This window comes from Rhododendron vialii, chromosome 1a (assembly GCF_030253575.1).
Source record: "Rhododendron vialii isolate Sample 1 chromosome 1a, ASM3025357v1".
In the NCBI taxonomy this organism is placed as follows: domain Eukaryota; kingdom Viridiplantae; phylum Streptophyta; class Magnoliopsida; order Ericales; family Ericaceae; genus Rhododendron; species Rhododendron vialii.
The window spans coordinates 9,079,078-9,099,452 of NC_080557.1; the positions used below are offsets into that span (position 1 = coordinate 9,079,078).

Genomic DNA, 20,375 nt, shown 5'->3' on the forward strand with positions numbered 1-20,375 from the left:
TTATAAAATATTTTTACATCGAAACAAATGGAGCCTTAATTCTCCCTTTCTCACCATCCAAACGACTGTAACAACTAACCACTACCATACTGTTGTTTTGGGGAAAAAATAAAATCGGTAGCAATGTTAAATTTTTACATTTGTTAAGATAAATGGATGTTTAAATTCTTTATGTTTTTCAATTGATTTCAATAAAACATTTCTTGATGTTTGATCAATTTGATTTTTGCCATTAGTGATCTAGACGTCTAAAACTGCAAAAATAAATAACTAGGATTGTAGAAATATATTGTAGGACCTCATATTATTGAATGGCGTGTTTACAAAATTTGTTCCAACTTCGAAAAGGAAACCCAAAAGAGACTTCCGTGAGATTTACAATGTGCAAGAACCTCTCTATTGTTTTGAAATTAACAAAACACTCCCTTGCTTTTCCAACAGTCGCACGTAATTAGATTGGCAATTAGATTGATAAGCGAGTGGAACGAATCGAGCCGTTGATTAGTGAGTCGAACGACCCTGAAATTTTGATTTCCATTACAAAAAAATTTGCATATCCCATCATGTCTCTAAAAAGAGTTGAATTTTCCGAAATGGGCAATTAAAAAAGGACGAATGAAGTATTAAATAAATGCTTGTTAAATAATCAGAAACTCGTAAATTTGTTTTTTTATGAGGAAGGTCATGAAACTTTCTAAACTAAAGATTTTTTTGGAGTAAAAATAACAAAGTACTACTACTATTTTGGACATCTGAAACTAAAGGTGTTTAAGGTAGTGAAAAATTGGAGATTTTTATTTATGATTGTGAAGTTGTTAGGTATTTTCGATAGTGAATAATTAAGTTATTAATAGATTTCTGAGTAGAGTTATTATTGCAAAAATAGTTTTTGTTGATAACTTTTTTGTTAGTGGAAACGAGATGGTAAAATGCTGAAACTTTTTTGTTAATAAAAACGAGATGGTAAAATATATTAAATTTTTAGTGTTTTTTTTTAGTGGAAACACCCTGGGGCTGGATCCTGTCCATTTTTCCCGGACCAGTTCAGTCCATTTGGTGCATCCAAGCCGTCCAAAAGTGTTTTGGACGGCTCAAATTTAAAGGAATCTCTTAAAAAAATTAAAATAAAAAACACTCATTTTAAATCCAAACTGTCCAAAATACTTTTGGACGACTCGGATACACCCAAATGAACTAAACTGGTCCAGGGAAAATGGACAGGATCCGAGTCCAAACACCCTTAAGAGCATTTCCAACCCATATTCCATTTCTTTATTTTGGAGGAAAAACATTCTCTAACCCATCCTCTAAAACTCTCATCCATTTGGGAGAATGAACTTTGATTCTCTAAATATAGAGGATGAAGGAAAAAATAGAGAATCTGTAGAGACCCGTATTTTAGGCCTATATTTTTTTTTTATATAACTGTACGGCTTGTCGAGATAAACGGTATGGATATATGGATTGACGCATTTGTGGAAGGATATAAAGGTAAATAGATGAGAGGTGCATGTGTGAGTGTGTGGTGTGAGGGCATGGGATTATTTCCCCCACCTCTATTATTCCCAGAGGAATGCTTTCCTCTTTCTCATTTCTATCTCTCGGCTCTCTCTCTAACTCTCACATATCTCTCTCTCGGCTCTCCTCCACTCCCACTCAAAATCAACTCCAATCAACCTCCACTCTCAAAACTCATGAAGATTGACCTCCATTCCACCCTCCGTACGTGGTCTTGAGCGTGTATTCAGTTGGGTCTAGCTCGGAGAGGAGTATTCAACTGATTTTGAGGTTCCGGAAGCTAGGGCTTACTCAAATTGCGTGGGTTTCGCTTCCCGACTTGAGGTAGGGAATTCTACCTCTCTTTATATGTTTTATGAGTGATTTGGTGCATGAATCGTGCTTGTAATGTCGTGTTTAAGTTTGGATTGAAAATTCGTAGTCGCTGTCAGAATTGTCTATTTTTCCTGGATTCCTACCGGTAGGCCCGTCCTTTCTACCGGTAGAACGTTGTTAATTTACCAGAAAATCGATTCCCTACCGGTAGGAACTCTTCACCTACCGGTAGAACGATTGAGAAATTCCTTCGTAACCAGCTCAAACGTACAGCAGCAGCTCAAAAGCTGCTCAACGAATTCGATTCCTACCGGTAGGAATTCATTACCTACCAGTAGGTCAAGTACAAAAATTATTTCGTTCAACTGTTGACCTTTCTGTTCCCAATTTCTACCGGTAGGAACTTCTCACCTACCGGTAGGTCAAGTGCTTCTACCGGTAGGAACTTTTTACCTACCGGTAGGTCAAGCGGCTTTGTTCAGATGTTGGCCCTTTTGTTTTCAAGTTCTACCGGTAGGACTTGCCTGCCTACCGGTAGGAGATTAGGAGTTTGAGCTGCTTTCAGCTGCTTTCTTGAGCTGCTGCAGTATCTTTCAGCTGCTTCCATATATCTTTCAACTCGCATGTCGAAGCTTTTCATTGACTTTAATGGGATTGTTTACGCATCCTTCCAAGTGTTTTGGCGAGTATTACTCGTTTCTGACTTAGAGTGGCATTCAATGGACTAGAGCGAACATGTCTAGGGATTCGACGAGTAGTAGTGCAATCCGTTCTCTCTCTCGACTCATAAAATTCTTAGATTCCTTTAGTACGTTCTTTTACGGACTCCGAGTATAGAAACTAGATAATCGGGCATCGTAGAGTCTAGTCGTGGGTTGATATGTGGTGTGCGAAGGTACGGGAAATGTACATAGGGGTACGGTGAGGACGTGTGTATTTGAGTATATGCGATATGGTAGATTGTTGGTCTTATATTACCATGTGATTGATTAAATGGTCTTTGGATTCAATTGAATGAATGGATGTTTGTGAAAATGGGAAGCAGAATGAAAGTGAATAACTAATGGACAGAGTATTGTAGGATTTTATGTATGGGCCTAGTACGTCATGTAAGATGCGGGTATGTAAACAAAGAGGAGGCATAAATGTGTCCAATTGTGGAATCACGTAATGATTAATTAAATTTCAGTGGTATAACCGTCAAAGGGATGATGAAATTGATTATGAAATGATGTCGATTGTGAAAAGTGTGAAAGGTGACCCAAGTGGTCGTTATTGAGGGAAAAGACTCGGGGTGACCCTGCGCTCGAGGGAACTAGACCCGAGGTGACCCAACTGATTCATATTATTGGAGGAAAAGACTTGGGGTGACCCTGCGCTCGAGGGAACTAGACCCAAGGTGACCCCACCTGATTATTGTTATTGAGGGAAAAGACTCGGGGTGACCCTGCGCTCGAGGGAACTAGACCCGAGGTGACCCTAGTGATTATTTGATGGGAAATACCGGATTAAAGGAAAAGAAAGGTTTTGCAATTAAGGGATTTAATGAAGATCAATGTGGACACGAGAAAGATTGTACTATCATACGGAGAATAATAAGATGTTTTGATTTGATTATAGACAAGTGTGAGATGACGTGAGTTTAATAATGTAACTAGTTAAAGAAGTAAACGGCTAGTGACATTGATGTGAAGTCTAGGACTCTTAGGCGATAATTCGCAGCTTGTTGGTAGTCATTTGTGGTATAGGCGTATCTGTCAGTACTCATTCATTCTCGGTGCATGGTTCATTCAAATTGCATATAGCTTGAGTTTAGAATTTTCTACTGGGCTAGTGTAGCTCAACCAAATCTTTCTTTTCAGGTTCTGATGCCGGGCAATAGATTGCATGCATTATGTGCTTGACAGTAAAAGACTTTTGGAAGCTGACATCACTGGTTATTTCGTCATCTTTGTGAAGATCTCATTTTGTTAAAGGTGGTTTTGTAACTAATTATTACTGAATTTTCTTTTGACTAAAGTTGTAATTATCTAAACTTAAGGACTTGTTTGTAAATTAAACAGGTGGGAAACTCATTTGGGTAACGTATATGATATGCGAGGTTTCTCTTTTATTGAAATGTATTACTTAATTATGTTGAAAATCGAGGGCGTGACAACTTGGTATCAGAGCATAAGTTTAGAACACCTCGAGACCGTGGGGAGACTTTTGGTCTCATGGGTTCAAAAAAAAATCGATGCATCTTTTTACAAAAATCACATGTGTGCTTGCATGAAGAGTCAGTATGTCGATGTGACATTGCATATATATATCACATAGAGTGGCACAAAGTTGTTGACTTCGGTTGGAAAGGTTGGAGACCTGTAGCACATAATTAGGTGGCTAATGTTGATGATTTCATTTCTTATGCTTCCATAGTAGGATGTCTTCGAGACGTGGAGATAGGTGTGGTGAGACTGGGGATCGTGAGCACCAGGGCTGTAGTGCAAACGGGGAGAATGAAGTGAGTCAATGTACCAGGGATGAAGCGATGTTTCCTGAGATTGCTGAGTGCGGAAAAGGTGTCGAGACACTGGAAGGTGCGCAAGGTGGTGTGAATGTGGGAGAAATTAGGCATCGAGTCGTTAGCACAAAATCATCTTCTAAGAGTGTTGAGAGTTCAGGAAGGCAGAAACCTAGAGTATTAAATCACTTTACTCAGGACCAGCAGGGCTTTAAGCCACCTCTTTATATCGGGACTCCAAGAGCTCTTCTCAAGTGTCAGACTATGTGTTATCGATGTCGTCAGTTTGGCCATATTCGTTCTCAATGTCCACGGCGTGGGGGATCTTGTTATACTTGCGGTGAACGTGGCCACATGGCAAGGAATTGTCCTCGGGGATTGGGAGTACATGGTGAGTCGAGCTCGATGCAGCAGGAAACACATACGTCGAAACAGCAACAGATGCAGTTCCGCCGCTAAACTACCACCCCCCCTTATTCTCTAGCTCTTAGAAGCGTCACTTGTTTGAGGTATCATTTATTCCTAGTTGTGCTACTCATTCTCTACAATACCTTTGATCTGGAAGCATTTCACTCATTGAGAATCCTATTCTTGTCCATGTTTGGAATAGAAAATAAGAAATCTTAGTCCACGCGTGTTGAGAAATATCGATAGATCATATTTGCCGAGATTAGAGGTTAATCATTCCGTATTGAAGTGTTGTCTTTGACCTCTTTAAATTGCTTATATCGAGATTTGGTCTGATTTGGACAGGGATTGTTTGTATCCATGATGATTGGTGACATCTCAAATGTGAGTTTAGAAGAGTTGTTTCTTTTATTACCATCTTTCATTGGCCGAGCTGAATATTGCCAGAATTGTATCGTAATTTATTCTTCCATGAAATCCAGTGGGTGGATGACCCGTTATAATTCTCAGTATTTGAGTCAATTGTCATGCGATCCCTTCCTAACTTTTCTTGGGCATATTTAAATTCTTATAGCGAAGTATCTTATGACACTGTTGCTATCAAATTTGACAAGTGTTTCTCGTTCCCTATTCGAGGTCTTATTTGACATCATCCTGCTTGAGATAAGTTTTCATTGGTCAGTTTAGATTTCCTTGATGCGATTATCATTTTCGTCGTTTGCTTATAACCGTTATTCCATATGAGTATTTAATTTGCAACATCAATCTGTTGAACCCAACCTTTAGCTATGTACCGTATGAAATACAAATTCGTTAACACTATCAAAATTTAGACCTTGTACCCATCATTGCCTGCTTGGGCCATCATTCATTGTGGTCCCATGACTAAGAAGTCATATGATTTGAACTCATATCCTCTTTGTATCTATTTGTTTGCCCTTGCCTATTTGGTTGGTTCGAATTTCCATTGTTGGAGTCAAATCTTGTGGTGACATATCTATTGATGTCTATTCATTGACACCGTTCAATACAAATTCAATTGTGGAAATTACTTTCAATGGTATTTTACTCTGTCGTGGTTCCTCGATTCTGGAGGCACATGATTCATCTTGTGATGCTTAGCCTCAAATTGTTGAAAGTTCTACTCATTTCTAGTATGGAAAATTTCCTATTTTGGATCAATTGGTTTGCGCGAGATCAGTCTCATTACCTGGAACTTATTCATAATATCGAAATCTTTCGTTTGAAAAATGTTATCCGTTGACTCCTCTGACTTGTAAAGCAATAAGAGAGTTATGACCTGTCACTTCAAATTTCGTGAGTTGGCATAAATAGGTACTTCGAGTTTGTTGCCGAACCGCCGTAAAGATTCCAAGTGCTCTCTAAATTTCAGATGCCCTATTGCTGTTCTTCAAATTCTTGATTAATGCTGCTTGAGTTTTGTAGCTTATTCGTTTCATTTGAGATGACGAATCGAATCCTTCTCGTAATATAGAATGACCCAACCTAGAGTGAAAATTTGGTGCGGCCTTTAGAAGGATTGGCTTGTGTTATGGACCCGCTAAAACAATTAATTCGATTCGCCAACGATAGTTGGAAGCTCGAGGGAGAATGACCGAAAAGAGAAAGGTAAAGATCGTCAAAGATTGCTAACTGCGGAGGGCTGACCAAAGGATTATGTTGACCGTCGACGTCACCCAATGTTATTTGAAGAAGGGAAGTCATGAATTTCGTAAAGCATAGTTGCGTTGGGGTTTGTCTCGTTCTGGGCAGAAAAGAAGCGTTCACCGTAAGAAAGATAGTTTAAGTGTCGGACACTATGTGCGTGTTTTGGGATACCCAGGCGACAACCGGTGAAATCCACTTGGAAGAGGCGCTTGATCACCGCCCATTCTAGATGGAAGTCTCGGGAAGTCAATTGGATTATCTGGTTATACTTAGGAGGTAAGATCTCAATGGTGAGATAGATGATTGTGTATGGGATTTGTATAATAAAGAAAAGTTTAGAAACTGTGAACCGTTTGACGTTGCCGCCTAACTTTTTCAAAATATATGACGCATTATGTATACGGAGATTGAGGAGGTATGAAATAAATCCTTTGCATGTGTTAGAAAGGTCCGAAATTGAATTAGGAGCTTAAGTGTCCTATGATGAGAAACCGATGCGTACCGTAGACTCGTGTAATCCATTGTTGAAAGGTAAGCCGATGTTGTTAGTGCATGGTTACGTGGAAATGGGGGTACGAAGTTCGAAAGATATACGCGTGTTTGTTGTGGTTTGCTTGATGTGAATCTAGACATAGACTTTGATGGTAATTGAATTGTTGTATAATGGATAGTGTTACAGTTGGAGTATGTTGATGTGATGCTTGGCATGATTAGGCTTGCCTTATCTAATTTCGAGGACGAAATTTTTTTTAAGGAGGGTAGGGTGTAGAGACCCGTATTTTAGGCCTATATTTTTTTTTTATATAACTGTACGGCTTGTCGAGATAAACGGTATGGATATATGGATTGACGCATTTGTGGAAGGATATAAAGGTAAATAGATGAGAGGTGCATGTGTGAGTGTGTGGTGTGAGGGCATGGGATTATTTCCCCCACCTCTATTATTCCCAGAGGAATGCTTTCCTCTTTCTCATTTCTATCTCTCGGCTCTCTCTCTAACTCTCACATATCTCTCTCTCGGCTCTCCTCCACTCCCACTCAAAATCAACTCCAATCAACCTCCACTCTCAAAACTCATGAAGATTGACCTCCATTCCACCCTCCGTACGTGGTCTTGAGCGTGTATTCAGTTGGGTCTAGCTCGGAGAGGAGTATTCAACTGATTTTGAGGTTCCGGAAGCTAGGGCTTACTCAAATTGCGTGGGTTTCGCTTCCCGACTTGAGGTAGGGAATTCTACCTCTCTTTATATGTTTTATGAGTGATTTGGTGCATGAATCGTGCTTGTAATGTCGTGTTTAAGTTTGGATTGAAAATTCGTAGTCGCTGTCAGAATTGTCTATTTTTCCTGGATTCCTACCGGTAGGCCCGTCCTTTCTACCGGTAGAACGTTGTTAATTTACCAGAAAATCGATTCCCTACCGGTAGGAACTCTTCACCTACCGGTAGAACGATTGAGAAATTCCTTCGTAACCAGCTCAAACGTACAGCAGCAGCTCAAAAGCTGCTCAACGAATTCGATTCCTACCGGTAGGAATTCATTACCTACCAGTAGGTCAAGTACAAAAATTATTTCGTTCAACTGTTGACCTTTCTGTTCCCAATTTCTACCGGTAGGAACTTCTCACCTACCGGTAGGTCAAGTGCTTCTACCGGTAGGAACTTTTTACCTACCGGTAGGTCAAGCGGCTTTGTTCAGATGTTGGCCCTTTTGTTTTCAAGTTCTACCGGTAGGACTTGCCTGCCTACCGGTAGGAGATTAGGAGTTTGAGCTGCTTTCAGCTGCTTTCTTGAGCTGCTGCAGTATCTTTCAGCTGCTTCCATATATCTTTCAACTCGCATGTCGAAGCTTTTCATTGACTTTAATGGGATTGTTTACGCATCCTTCCAAGTGTTTTGGCGAGTATTACTCGTTTCTGACTTAGAGTGGCATTCAATGGACTAGAGCGAACATGTCTAGGGATTCGACGAGTAGTAGTGCAATCCGTTCTCTCTCTCGACTCATAAAATTCTTAGATTCCTTTAGTACGTTCTTTTACGGACTCCGAGTATAGAAACTAGATAATCGGGCATCGTAGAGTCTAGTCGTGGGTTGATATGTGGTGTGCGAAGGTACGGGAAATGTACATAGGGGTACGGTGAGGACGTGTGTATTTGAGTATATGCGATATGGTAGATTGTTGGTCTTATATTACCATGTGATTGATTAAATGGTCTTTGGATTCAATTGAATGAATGGATGTTTGTGAAAATGGGAAGCAGAATGAAAGTGAATAACTAATGGACAGAGTATTGTAGGATTTTATGTATGGGCCTAGTACGTCATGTAAGATGCGGGTATGTAAACAAAGAGGAGGCATAAATGTGTCCAATTGTGGAATCACGTAATGATTAATTAAATTTCAGTGGTATAACCGTCAAAGGGATGATGAAATTGATTATGAAATGATGTCGATTGTGAAAAGTGTGAAAGGTGACCCAAGTGGTCGTTATTGAGGGAAAAGACTCGGGGTGACCCTGCGCTCGAGGGAACTAGACCCGAGGTGACCCAACTGATTCATATTATTGGAGGAAAAGACTTGGGGTGACCCTGCGCTCGAGGGAACTAGACCCAAGGTGACCCCACCTGATTATTGTTATTGAGGGAAAAGACTCGGGGTGACCCTGCGCTCGAGGGAACTAGACCCGAGGTGACCCTAGTGATTATTTGATGGGAAATACCGGATTAAAGGAAAAGAAAGGTTTTGCAATTAAGGGATTTAATGAAGATCAATGTGGACACGAGAAAGATTGTACTATCATACGGAGAATAATAAGATGTTTTGATTTGATTATAGACAAGTGTGAGATGACGTGAGTTTAATAATGTAACTAGTTAAAGAAGTAAACGGCTAGTGACATTGATGTGAAGTCTAGGACTCTTAGGCGATAATTCGCAGCTTGTTGGTAGTCATTTGTGGTATAGGCGTATCTGTCAGTACTCATTCATTCTCGGTGCATGGTTCATTCAAATTGCATATAGCTTGAGTTTAGAATTTTCTACTGGGCTAGTGTAGCTCAACCAAATCTTTCTTTTCAGGTTCTGATGCCGGGCAATAGATTGCATGCATTATGTGCTTGACAGTAAAAGACTTTTGGAAGCTGACATCACTGGTTATTTCGTCATCTTTGTGAAGATCTCATTTTGTTAAAGGTGGTTTTGTAACTAATTATTACTGAATTTTCTTTTGACTAAAGTTGTAATTATCTAAACTTAAGGACTTGTTTGTAAATTAAACAGGTGGGAAACTCATTTGGGTAACGTATATGATATGCGAGGTTTCTCTTTTATTGAAATGTATTACTTAATTATGTTGAAAATCGAGGGCGTGACAGAATCTCCTCCATATATGTGTTGGAGTTGAGATAAGAGCATCTCCTACCCATGCTCTATATCTCTATTTGAGAGTATCAAAGCATTCCAACCCATCCTCTCAACCCTCCTCCATTTGAGAGTATTAGATTTTGATCATTTATATTTAGAGGGTAAGAGAAAATATAGAGGATCATCTCCATAACACTGTTCACCTTTTTAAAAGACGTTTTTGTCCTTGTAAGATTTTCTTACTAAATTTTTATACCAACCATATCCTTAAGAGAGTATAAAAAAAGGTTTTTTTTTCGTAAAGTGATTTTAGAGGGAAAAATAGAGGATTTGTGGTTGGAGTAAATAGAAATAGTGATTTCCTCTAAATCACTTTATGAACAAAATATAGTATTTTGATACTCTTAAATAGAGTATTGGATTGAAGATGCTCTAAATAGTATAATCCTCTCTTTTTAAATAAAATAGATTAATTTGATCCTCTCAAATAGGAATTTGGCGGGTGTTGGATTGGAGATGCTCTAACAATCATTCCCACTTCTTCCTGGCGCCAAAGCATTCGCATCCATTTCCCGCCAGATCATTCTGCATTGATTTCCCGCCATAAGATGGGTTCCCTCTGTTTAATACTGACCTCCCAACAAAGGCTTTGTCACCTCTCCTTTCAAGATTCTACTTGGAGCTTCCTATTGGGTTTTTCGGTGCTTTTTTTTTTAAAGTTTGGTCGAAAAGCAGTGCTAAGGACAAATAAAATTAGCAAAGAAAATATCTTTAAAGTGTACATAAATGGTTCAAATTCACTGTATAATGCATCTGAGCCATTTATGTACACTTTAAGAATATTTTTTTGCTCATTTTCTTTGCACCTAGAATTTCTCTTGGTCGAATTGCATTCCCGTAAAACTCTCTCTCTCTCTCCACACTTGCTTGTTCAAAATTAAAAGTAAAAAGAGTGATCAATATTTGTAGATTTTTATTTATAGTTGAAAAGTTCTTAGGTATTTTCAACAGTGAATAAATTATTAATGAATTTGTAAATAAAATCATTGTAGAAGTTTTTGTTGACAAGTTTTTTGTTAGTGAAAACGAAATGTTAAAATGTTGAAACATTTTTATTAGTAAAAACAAGATGGTAAAATACATTAAATTTTGATTATAAAAAAATATGCATTAAGTTTTTAGTTTTTTTTTAATGGAAACACAAACACCCCTTAATGGCCTTGTCTAATTTCGTGTTCCTTTTTGTATTCCCCTCTCAAAAGCTAACAAACAATCATTCCCAATAGTTCTTCCTGGCGCCAAAGCATTCGAATCCATTTCCCGCCATAAGATGATGGGTTTTCTCTTTACTCTATAATTCTGACCACCAAAAATCGAAGTATATTGTCACCTCTCTTCTCATGATTCTACCTGGAGCTTCCTATTGAGGACTCGGTGGTCTTTTGTAAAGTTTGGTCGAATTGCATTCCGGTAACTCTCTCTCTCTCTGTCTCTCTCTCCACACATGCTTATCATGTACTAGCAGTGAACCCGTGCTATACATGGACAGTTAATAAGCGGATTAAGAAAGTGTTGATGTGTTATGAATTTTTGAAGAAATGTACAAATTCCTCTATACTGCATAATCTTACTTTGCTCTCAAGCAAGCAAGGTTAAAAAGGAAGGAAAAAAAAGGTTCGAGGGTTATAAAAATTTTAAAATTTTGCAGATGTCACATAGTTCTCTATGCACTGTATTTATGTGTCTACTGAATTTGATTTATCTCTGTTATATCTAAATTTCAGTGCCCTACTATGCTGCTCGGATTTATTAAATCAATTAGAACTTCTAAACCATTTTTGTAATGACATGCATCAGTCCTGCTAACTCTTAGCCTAAGCGCCTGGGTCAAAAGGTTAACTTCTGAGTTATACAAATAGTTGCTCGCGATTTGTTATATACGACCTCCATTTCCTATTTTCCACATGTGGGATTTCACAATTTTTATTGAGGTTCTAAACTTATAGGAAAGCCATGAAAAGAGGAAGAAAGCCCAAGGGTTTCAACACCCTTAAAGTCGCCAAAGGAGAAGACCAACTTGAGAAACAGCAAAATCAGTACTTGGGTCCTTCCTTAGAAGACCTCCCAAAGCCTATCTCATTTGACATTCTGCTAAGACTCTCTACAAAGAGGCTGCTCGTATGCAGATGTGTATGTAAGCTGGCGTAATCTAATCTCGGACCCAGAATTTGCAAGGCTGCACTTTGAGCGAGCAGAGGCTTTTCCTCTGATTTGGTCCTCGTCCCGTACCCACATATCAAGAAACCTTTACTTGGTTGAGCCACCTGAAGACAACCCTGGTTTTGAGAGCCATTTTCAAATGGAGCTTGAAACCAAGTTAAAGATCCCACTTCGCAATACAGAGTTGGTGATGAATGGTGAAGGTGATGCCAATGAGGGTTGTAGTTCTAAAGGTGGTGTTAAACGAAAGCGGTGCCTCAATTTGAGGCCCGAAGAACACAAGCTCAATGTAGTGAATTCTTGCAATGGATTGCTTTGTTTGTCTGAGCCATCACTTAACCATCCCTTTATGGTGTGTAATCCGATCACAGGGGAGTTTATAAACCTTCCGATTCCTACGCAAGCTGATGAGAGTTCCAAAAGGTTTATTGATTCTGGTTTGGGTTTCAGTCCAAAGACAAACGAGTATAAAGTGATCAGGATGTTTGATCAACAGGACCGAACTAATGAACGAATCCGTGAACCCATTACGGGCAGAGAATTTCATAGCGGAACGGTGGCTGAGATACATACACTTGGCACAAGGTCATGAAAAAGGATTGGTTGTGCACCTTGCTCATCCCTTGGCTATAACCTAGGTTTCCCAACGTATCTAAGTGGTTCTCTTCATTGGCTTCTTATTGACATCAACATTTCGGATTACATAATTTCATTCAATTTTGACATGGGGAGGTTCGAATCAGTTCCACAACCTGCCCGTGACTTTTTTGTTTTTGATCGGCAACCTCCACTTCACTTTGGGGAGATGAGCTTGGATGTGTTGCGGAATATGTCCTTGGGGACGTTGAGAGGCACGCTTTGCCTGTGTGATTGTTCGTGTTATGGATACATCGACTTATGGGTGATGGAAAAATACGGTGTTCAAGAATCTTGGAAGAGAGCTTTTTCTATTGGTACACACACTGATGATGCAAGGTGGCTTCGTGGTTTATATGAACCAATGAGTTACTTGAGAAGCGGAGCCATACTGTTTTTTCATCGTTTGAGCAAAACTGTGTTCCATTTTGACGTCAAAGAACAGTTCAGCTCTCCGAAGTTTCTAAAGGTTCGTGGGATTAAATCAAAATTTGAAGCCATTGCTCACATTCCAAGCTTCATTTCACTCAAGGATACGGTGACGGATGATGATCGGGAAGTGTTGAACATCACATCAAGGTAATGGTGTACTAGTTCATTGTTGAATTGTTCTTACCTGATTTGTAATTGCATGCTTGTGCTCGATGCGCTTTAAGTTTCCCCAGTAGTTGAGCTGCAACATTCTGATCACGTTCCTATTTTATTCTGTACACGAAAACTCCATATTTTAGTCTGTTTAGTTTGCTTTCGTTACAATACTTTCTCTTGGTATCGGCACATGCTCCATTTTTTTAAGGAGATGATACTTTCTCTTGGTGTCCCATATTTGCTTAGCAAGCATCTATCTTTGTTCTGTTCATGTGTCTAGAATTTGCATTGGACGATGAGTAGTACTTAAATGGCAGGAATGGAATGTGTCAAACGAGCCTAATTGGACATCCCTGGCAATGTTGCTTGAGAACAATATTTACCTTAGGAAACAAAATATTGCAAAACAAGAATTTTTAGTTGTATCCTGGTGTTCTTGTTGTTGAGAATCAGATGAATCCAAGACTTGTGCATAGCAAGTTCAAAACATGCACCGGGAACCATGTGATACAACATAAAGCATAAAAGCCATACAATCCTATAAAGCCATGTTAGTGCGTAAAACTGTGATATTTTCTTTTTGTTGAGCCAGGCTTATTTGAGTAAAGACATTGTCAGGATCAAGAGATTCATCGTATAGAACTACAAGATAATGATATGATCAACAGATTCACCATGTAGAACTGTTGTGATGAAGACATTCATCACATGGGTTGCGTTCGAAGACTACAAGAAGTGAACCTGTCGATAAATTGTCTGACACTATGCACTAATTTTTGCTTTAGACACGTTGAATAAGTGTCGGACACGCTTTTAGACGTGTCCAAAAAAAGCACGTCAAAGGAGTTTGGTTTCTGAGACTAAGATTTTTATTTGTTTGAAATTACACTCTTGACGTTTGACTGTTGATATAGGTGTGCAGGGTTCAAATTACAGGGGGAGACTAGGGCTCTTTTCTTGGAAATTGAAGATTTCGATCCAGATTTTGATTCAGATTTCGAAATATTTTACGATCTCCAGTACAGTGATTCTACCGGAAGCGACTAGCAAGTGCTGGTGGCAAACTTGATGAAAGGAGCGAGTGATGGAGGTAAAATTTATGCAGCCAAAACGAGGTTGAGGAGTTTTGGCAATTCAAGCTTATGTCCAGAATCATTTCCGTTCTCTCAGTGAACTTCTTGTTTTGGTTACATGTATTACCTTTTGTGGGTTTGAGCTTGTTTATTATGTTATTTTTGTTGTGTTGATCTTGAAGTTTTGTTGCTTTCCTACATGCTATGAATCTACACTAGATGCCGTTCAAAAAAAATGAATCTACACTAGACCTTGATTTGCAAATCAATTGTGCATACGCCCTGCAAGTTTGATTTTGCTATGGTTTCCTCTATATATTATGTGGGGTGTTGGCTTGGTGGTGCTCTGGTGCAAATCTGGTTTGGGCTCGTCCGTGCAGTCTTGCTTGCACAAGTAACCCCCATGTTAGTGCCTAACCAGTCGGAATTGACTGGGAAGGAACTCAGATGGTTAAGTAAGTTGCTGGAGGTGGAAGAAAGGTAAGGAAGATCTAGGATTAGTAGGAGCGGCGTACCTCTTATGGTTCGGCCCACTACATATTCCTTCTGAATAAAAGATCTTCAAGCCTGGGACCAATGTTGAGGATAAATTTCCAAATAAAGTGTTTCGCAAAAGGCTCTTGTAGTACCTAAAATACCCGTCCGTAATTTTAAAGCACACTTACATGTCTTAATTGTGGTCATTGGCAGAAGGATAGTGGCGGCCAACAATCGGGTTAGGTTGTTTCTGGGTTTGCTGCGGAGTTTTGGACGAGTTGAGACCGGGGGCTGTTGTGTACGAAGTAATGACGGGACGAATTGCGAAGGGAAGCGCAAACGGTGATGGAAGATTCCTCCCGTATGTCTAATGCACTAAACTCGGGAGGATGTTGGTGTAAATGCCAGTTTGATTTAGAATTTCTTAATGATCTGGATCTGCTAAAATGTTGTAAGCTTATAAAGAGAGGGTGTTATTGGGTTACGAGGACCTCTTCTTAAGTAACATGCTGGAGGACTCATCAATAAAGATACTCGTCAGTTACGACCCCTAATTAAGCAACGCAAGAAAAAAGTAAGATACTGAAAATCATTGAGACATGGAAAACCCCTTGTTGCAGACCACAATTAATTAAGACACAAGGTTCGATTCGGTTTGGTTACGCAATACACCCGTTGAAATATGAACCATGGGGCCATCACACTATGCCAAGAACAAGATTGAACATAATAAATCTGTTTTACGAGCTTCAATCGTACCATTAATCGACGATATATATCAAAAACATACAACTGGAAGCAAACAACAAATCCTTTCTCAAAGGAGCTTTCAAATACAATATCCAAAGCAAATCCGATAAATGCAGTGTTGCGCCATGAAAAAGTGCTTGAGAAGATTGGAATCATCCAAAGTTGCCTACAAACCCTGAAGCCCATGCTTTGTGTCACTATCTGATCTGTATTGTCCACTTTCTTTCTGAACTGGCATAATGCATGTTCACCTTCTCCAAAACTTCTGCATTGTCCAGGAAATACTCCACCACTTCCCACTCTTCTTTCTCCCCTCCAAAATATCTAATTTCAATTTCCTTGAGGTGAGAGAGCAAACAAGAAGGCACATTCCGAGCTGACTTCCAAAGCAATTGGGTAAACACTTCACAATCATCTCCAAGAACCTGTATAGAGAAAATTGGATAAGGTGACAAGTGCATGCTACTTAGATACTTTCATAACAAAAGAATACTTCTCAACTCACCTCTTTGAAAAACAGGGGTTTCCAGATGCGGGGAGTTCTCCAGCAACACTAGCAGAAATTCCCATCGACCATAATGAAGGTCACCAAGCTCCACGCAAGTCATATGAGGGAGCTTTGGTAGTTGACAATCACGGATAAAAGTATCCTTTACCCATGAACAAGTAAGTCAAATGCTAGAGGGTAGAGAATGATAGGTAAATTTAACTAGCAAACAATGGATTCAACAATGGGTGGTCACTGAAGATTAGGTCAGCAGTTAACTATACCAACAGATCAGATATAAGCAATTATACCTCAATAAAGCAACTTAATTGTAGAAATCATACGTTGGACATCCCCTTTGGAAGATCAGTTAGAGCTTTAGATATAGCTGAAGCATCATCAGCATATAAAGAAATATCAGCTCTAATGAGATGATGTAAGTTTTCAACTAAATAACAACCGCTCTCTGGAGAATTGCTTATCGTGAGGTATAAAAGTGTCCGGGTGTCAAGCACAATCTTGCGCCCAAAACCATGATGCGGCCTTCTGTCACCACACAAACAACCCTGCATAAACAAGCTCGTGAGCATAGGCGCAACAATTAATGTTAATCATACCCACACATCGAATCATTCTCAGCTCTTCAAGCACGGGGCAGCCAAAGAGGAACCTGTTGATTGAGTCATCATCTACAAATCTGATACAACCAAGATGCAGATTTCTGAGACTTGGTAGAGAAACCGAAGTAGGTACAGTAATCATAACACCATAAGTATTCAGTTTTAATACCACCAGAGTTCTACAAGTAAAGAGGTCCTGAGGCAGCATAGTAGAATGTTCCATCCCGAAGGAAAAATCAAGATCAAGTTCTCGAACATTTCGCAATAATGTATCAGCAATCCATCCATTAACAAGTGAAGCATGATAACTTTGACTGCACTTGAGACGGAACCTCTGTACGCATGAAACATGATGCAACAATACTCGACCCACAAAACTCGTGAAACTCCTCTGCAGCAATGGATCAGTACTTTTGTTTTGAGGACATAACAATAACTTATCATCAATATCGAAACTGGTGATTGAAGTCCATAATTGTCTCCATCTTGTCGATAGGACACTAGTTGACACTGCGCATTTGTGGGAAGACGGGAGAGGATTTGAGCAACAAGACTGTTGGTTAAGTTGCTGATCCTATCTTCATACTGCTCATCTGAAAGCTTCTGCCTTTTTAAGATTGAACCCATGATTTCTCTCAGGGTATCTGCATCTACCTACAAATTTCGAATAGCAAAAGGGGTTTTTTCACTCAGAGATGGAGGAAATGAGGAAGAAACGGGAAACCCAAAAATGTTTGGGAAACCATTCATAAAATGGAAGTTTCATCAGTTTATATGCTGCACAACACATAATACTATTCCCATTCCCTAGAAGTCAAGGGAGAATGGATATGCCATATGATAAATAACTAATAGGTTGTATATGCAGTTCGTGTATGCAAATGTATGTTCATGTGGCCCATGGGCTACCCCTAGAGCTCATGACCATAGAGTAGGGGAACTACCAAAATACCCTTCCTAAGTGAGATCAATGGATGTTAAAATTCTTTCAGTTATTCAACTGATTTTTATTTATGTTTGAGAAATTGTTAGGTGTTTCTGGTAGTGAATAAATTATTGAGAAATGTCAAGTTGTTTCCGGTAGTGAATAAGTTGTTGATAGATCCGTAGAGTTACTGTTGCAAAACAATTTTTGTTGACAATTTTTTTTGTTAGTAGAAACGAGATGGTAAAATGCCGAATTTTTTTTGTTAGCGGAATCAAAATAATAAAATACGTTAAGTTTTTAGTATTTTTTGTTAGTGGAAACACCCCGAACAATCATTCCCACTTCTTCCTTGCGCCAAAGCATTCGCATCCATTTCCCGCCAAATCATTTTTTGCATTGATTTCCCGCCATAAGATGGCTTCCCTCTGTTTAATTCTGACCTCCGAACCAAGGCTTTGTCACCTCTCTTTTCATGATTCTACTTGGAGCTTCCTATTGGGCTTCTCGGTGGTTTTCTTTTTAAAGTTTGGTCGAATTGCATTCCGGTAAAACTCTCTCTCTCTCTCTCTCTCTCTCTCTCTCTCTCTCTCTCTCTCTCTATACACATGCTTGTTCATATACTAGCAGTGAACTCATGCGTTGAGTGTTACGAATTTTTGAAGAAATCTACAAATTCCTCTATACTGCATTATCTTACCTATCAAGCAAGGTTCCAAAAAGGAAAAAAAGAAGAAGAAGAAGAAGAAAAGGGTTTCACGGTTAGAAATTTTTTAAAAGATTGCATCCATTGTACACATCTAGGGGTTGTCCTAGTGGTAAGTGACGCAGCGGAATTAACAAAGAGATTAGTTGCACAATAATCAAATGAATAATAAACTCGAATTTACGAGAGAAAAAGACAAAGTCTGAAAAGTATTGATCAAAAAACTGCATAAACATTAGGTTGCAAACCCTTATACACGTTTGAAACGTAGAAACCCTAGGAAAATTAAAAAGTCCAGAAAATTGGGGAAAATAATTAAATTGAAAACTAGATAGAAAAATAAGACTTTCCAAAAAGAACCAACTGAAAGCAAGGTTAAAAAGAAAAAAAAAAGAAGGTTTAACGGTTGGAAAAATTTTAGAATTTTGCATATGCCACATAATTCTCTATTTTTTTTTTGGTAAAAGAAGATTCATTAATTCTCTATGCATTTGTGTTTTAGGTGTCTACTGAGTTTGATATATCTATCTATTAGAACTAAATTTCAGCAATAGTCTACAGGAGTTGTTAATGTTAGAAAGGAAAGGAGGATTGAGATCATCATCTGTAAATCTCATATTCAGCTGTTATACCCTTTTAGAACTAAACGCATTAGATAATCTCACAGGAAATTCATGAAAAGAGGAAGAAAACTCAAGGGTCTCGACACCCTTAAAGTCGCCAAAGAAGCAGACCAACTTGAAAAACAGCAAAATCAGTACTTGGGTCCTTCCTTAGAAGACCTCCCAAAGCCTATCTCATTTGACATTCTGCTAAGACTCTCTACAAAGAGGCTGCTCATATGCAGATGTGTATGTAAGCCTTGGCGTAATCTAATCTCGGACCCAGAATTTGCGAGGCTGCACTTTGAGCGAGCAGAGGCGTTTCCTCTGATTCGGTCCTCGTCCCGTACCCACATATCAAGAAACCTTTACTTGGTTGAGCCACCTGAAGACAACCCTGGTTTTGAGAGCCATTTTCAAATGAAGCTTGAAACCAAGTTTAAGATCCCGCTTCGCAATGCAGAATTGGTGATGAATGGTGAAGGTGATGCTAATGTGGGTTGTAGTTCTAAAGGTGGTGTTAAACGAAAGCGGTGCATCAAATTGAGGCCCAAAGAACACAAGTTCAATGTAGTGAATTCTTGCAACGGATTGCTTTGTTTGTCTGCGCCATCACTTAACGAAACCTTTATGGTGTGTAATCCTATCACGGGGGAGTTTATAAACCTTCCAGTTCCTACGCAAGCTGACGAGAGTTCCAAAAAGTTAATTGATTCTGGTTTGGGTTTCAGTCCAAAGACAAATGAGTATAAAGTGATCAGGATGTTTGATCGACAGGAACGACCTTATGAACGAATCCGTGAACCCATTACAGGCAGAGAATTTTATAGCGGAAGGGTGGCTGAGATACATACTCTTGGCACAGGGTCATGGAAAAGGATCGGTTATGCACCTTGCTCATACCTAGAATTCCCAACGTATCTAAGTGGTTCTCTTCATTGGCTTTTTATCGACATCAACATCTCGGATTACATAATTTCATTCAATTTCGACATGGAGAGGTTCGAATCAGTTCCACAACCTCCATTTGACAATGAGGAGATGAGCTTGGATATGTTGCGGAATATGTCCTTGGGGACGTTGAGAGGCAGACTTTGCCTGTGTGATTGTTCGGATTCTGGATATATCGACTTATGGATGATGGAAAAATACGGTGTTCAAGAATCTTGGAAGAAAGCATTTTGCATTGGTACAAAAACTGGTCATGCGAGGTGTCTTCGTGGTTTATATGAACCAATTAGTTACTTGAGAAGCGGAGCCATACTGTTTTTTCATCGTTTGAGCAACACTGTGTTCCATTTGAACGTCAAAGAACAGTGCAGCTCTCCGAAGTTTCTAAAGGTTCGTGGGATTAAATCAAAATACGAAGCCATTGCTCACATTCCAAGCTTCATCTCACTCAAGGATACGGTGACGTATGATGATCTGGAAGTGTTGATCATCAGGACATCGAGGTAATGGTGTACTAGTTCATTGTTGAATTGTTCTTACCTGATTTGTAATTGTATGCTTGTGCT

At 39.2% G+C, this 20,375-nt stretch overlaps 2 protein-coding genes and 1 pseudogene across 3 annotated transcripts in view; 2 read left to right on the forward strand and 1 right to left on the reverse strand.

The window, feature by feature from the left end:
- LOC131298145 (F-box protein At4g09920-like) overlaps positions 1-20,375 on the reverse strand; it is a 64,629-nt gene that overhangs the window by 40,344 nt on the left and 3,910 nt on the right. Inside the window, exon 2 of one of the 2 annotated variants that reach the window (XM_058323497.1) lies at positions 15,851-16,168. The exons of the other annotated variant lie outside the window; for it this stretch is intronic. Coding sequence (XP_058179480.1) covers positions 15,995-16,168 — 174 coding nt within the window. The 3' untranslated portion in view covers positions 15,851-15,994. Of the gene's footprint in view, positions 1-15,850; positions 16,169-20,375 lie in introns of those variants that run through there. 2 annotated transcript variants of the gene reach the window in all.
- On the forward strand, positions 11,736-12,586 carry LOC131298214 (putative F-box protein At3g16210; annotated as a pseudogene).
- On the forward strand, positions 12,719-14,511 carry LOC131298224 (F-box protein At3g07870-like). The gene is made up of 2 exons (XM_058323580.1): positions 12,719-13,209; positions 14,133-14,511. Exons 1-2 carry the CDS (start codon positions 12,719-12,721, stop codon positions 14,263-14,265), a joined length of 624 nt encoding a protein of 207 aa, XP_058179563.1. The 3' UTR covers positions 14,266-14,511.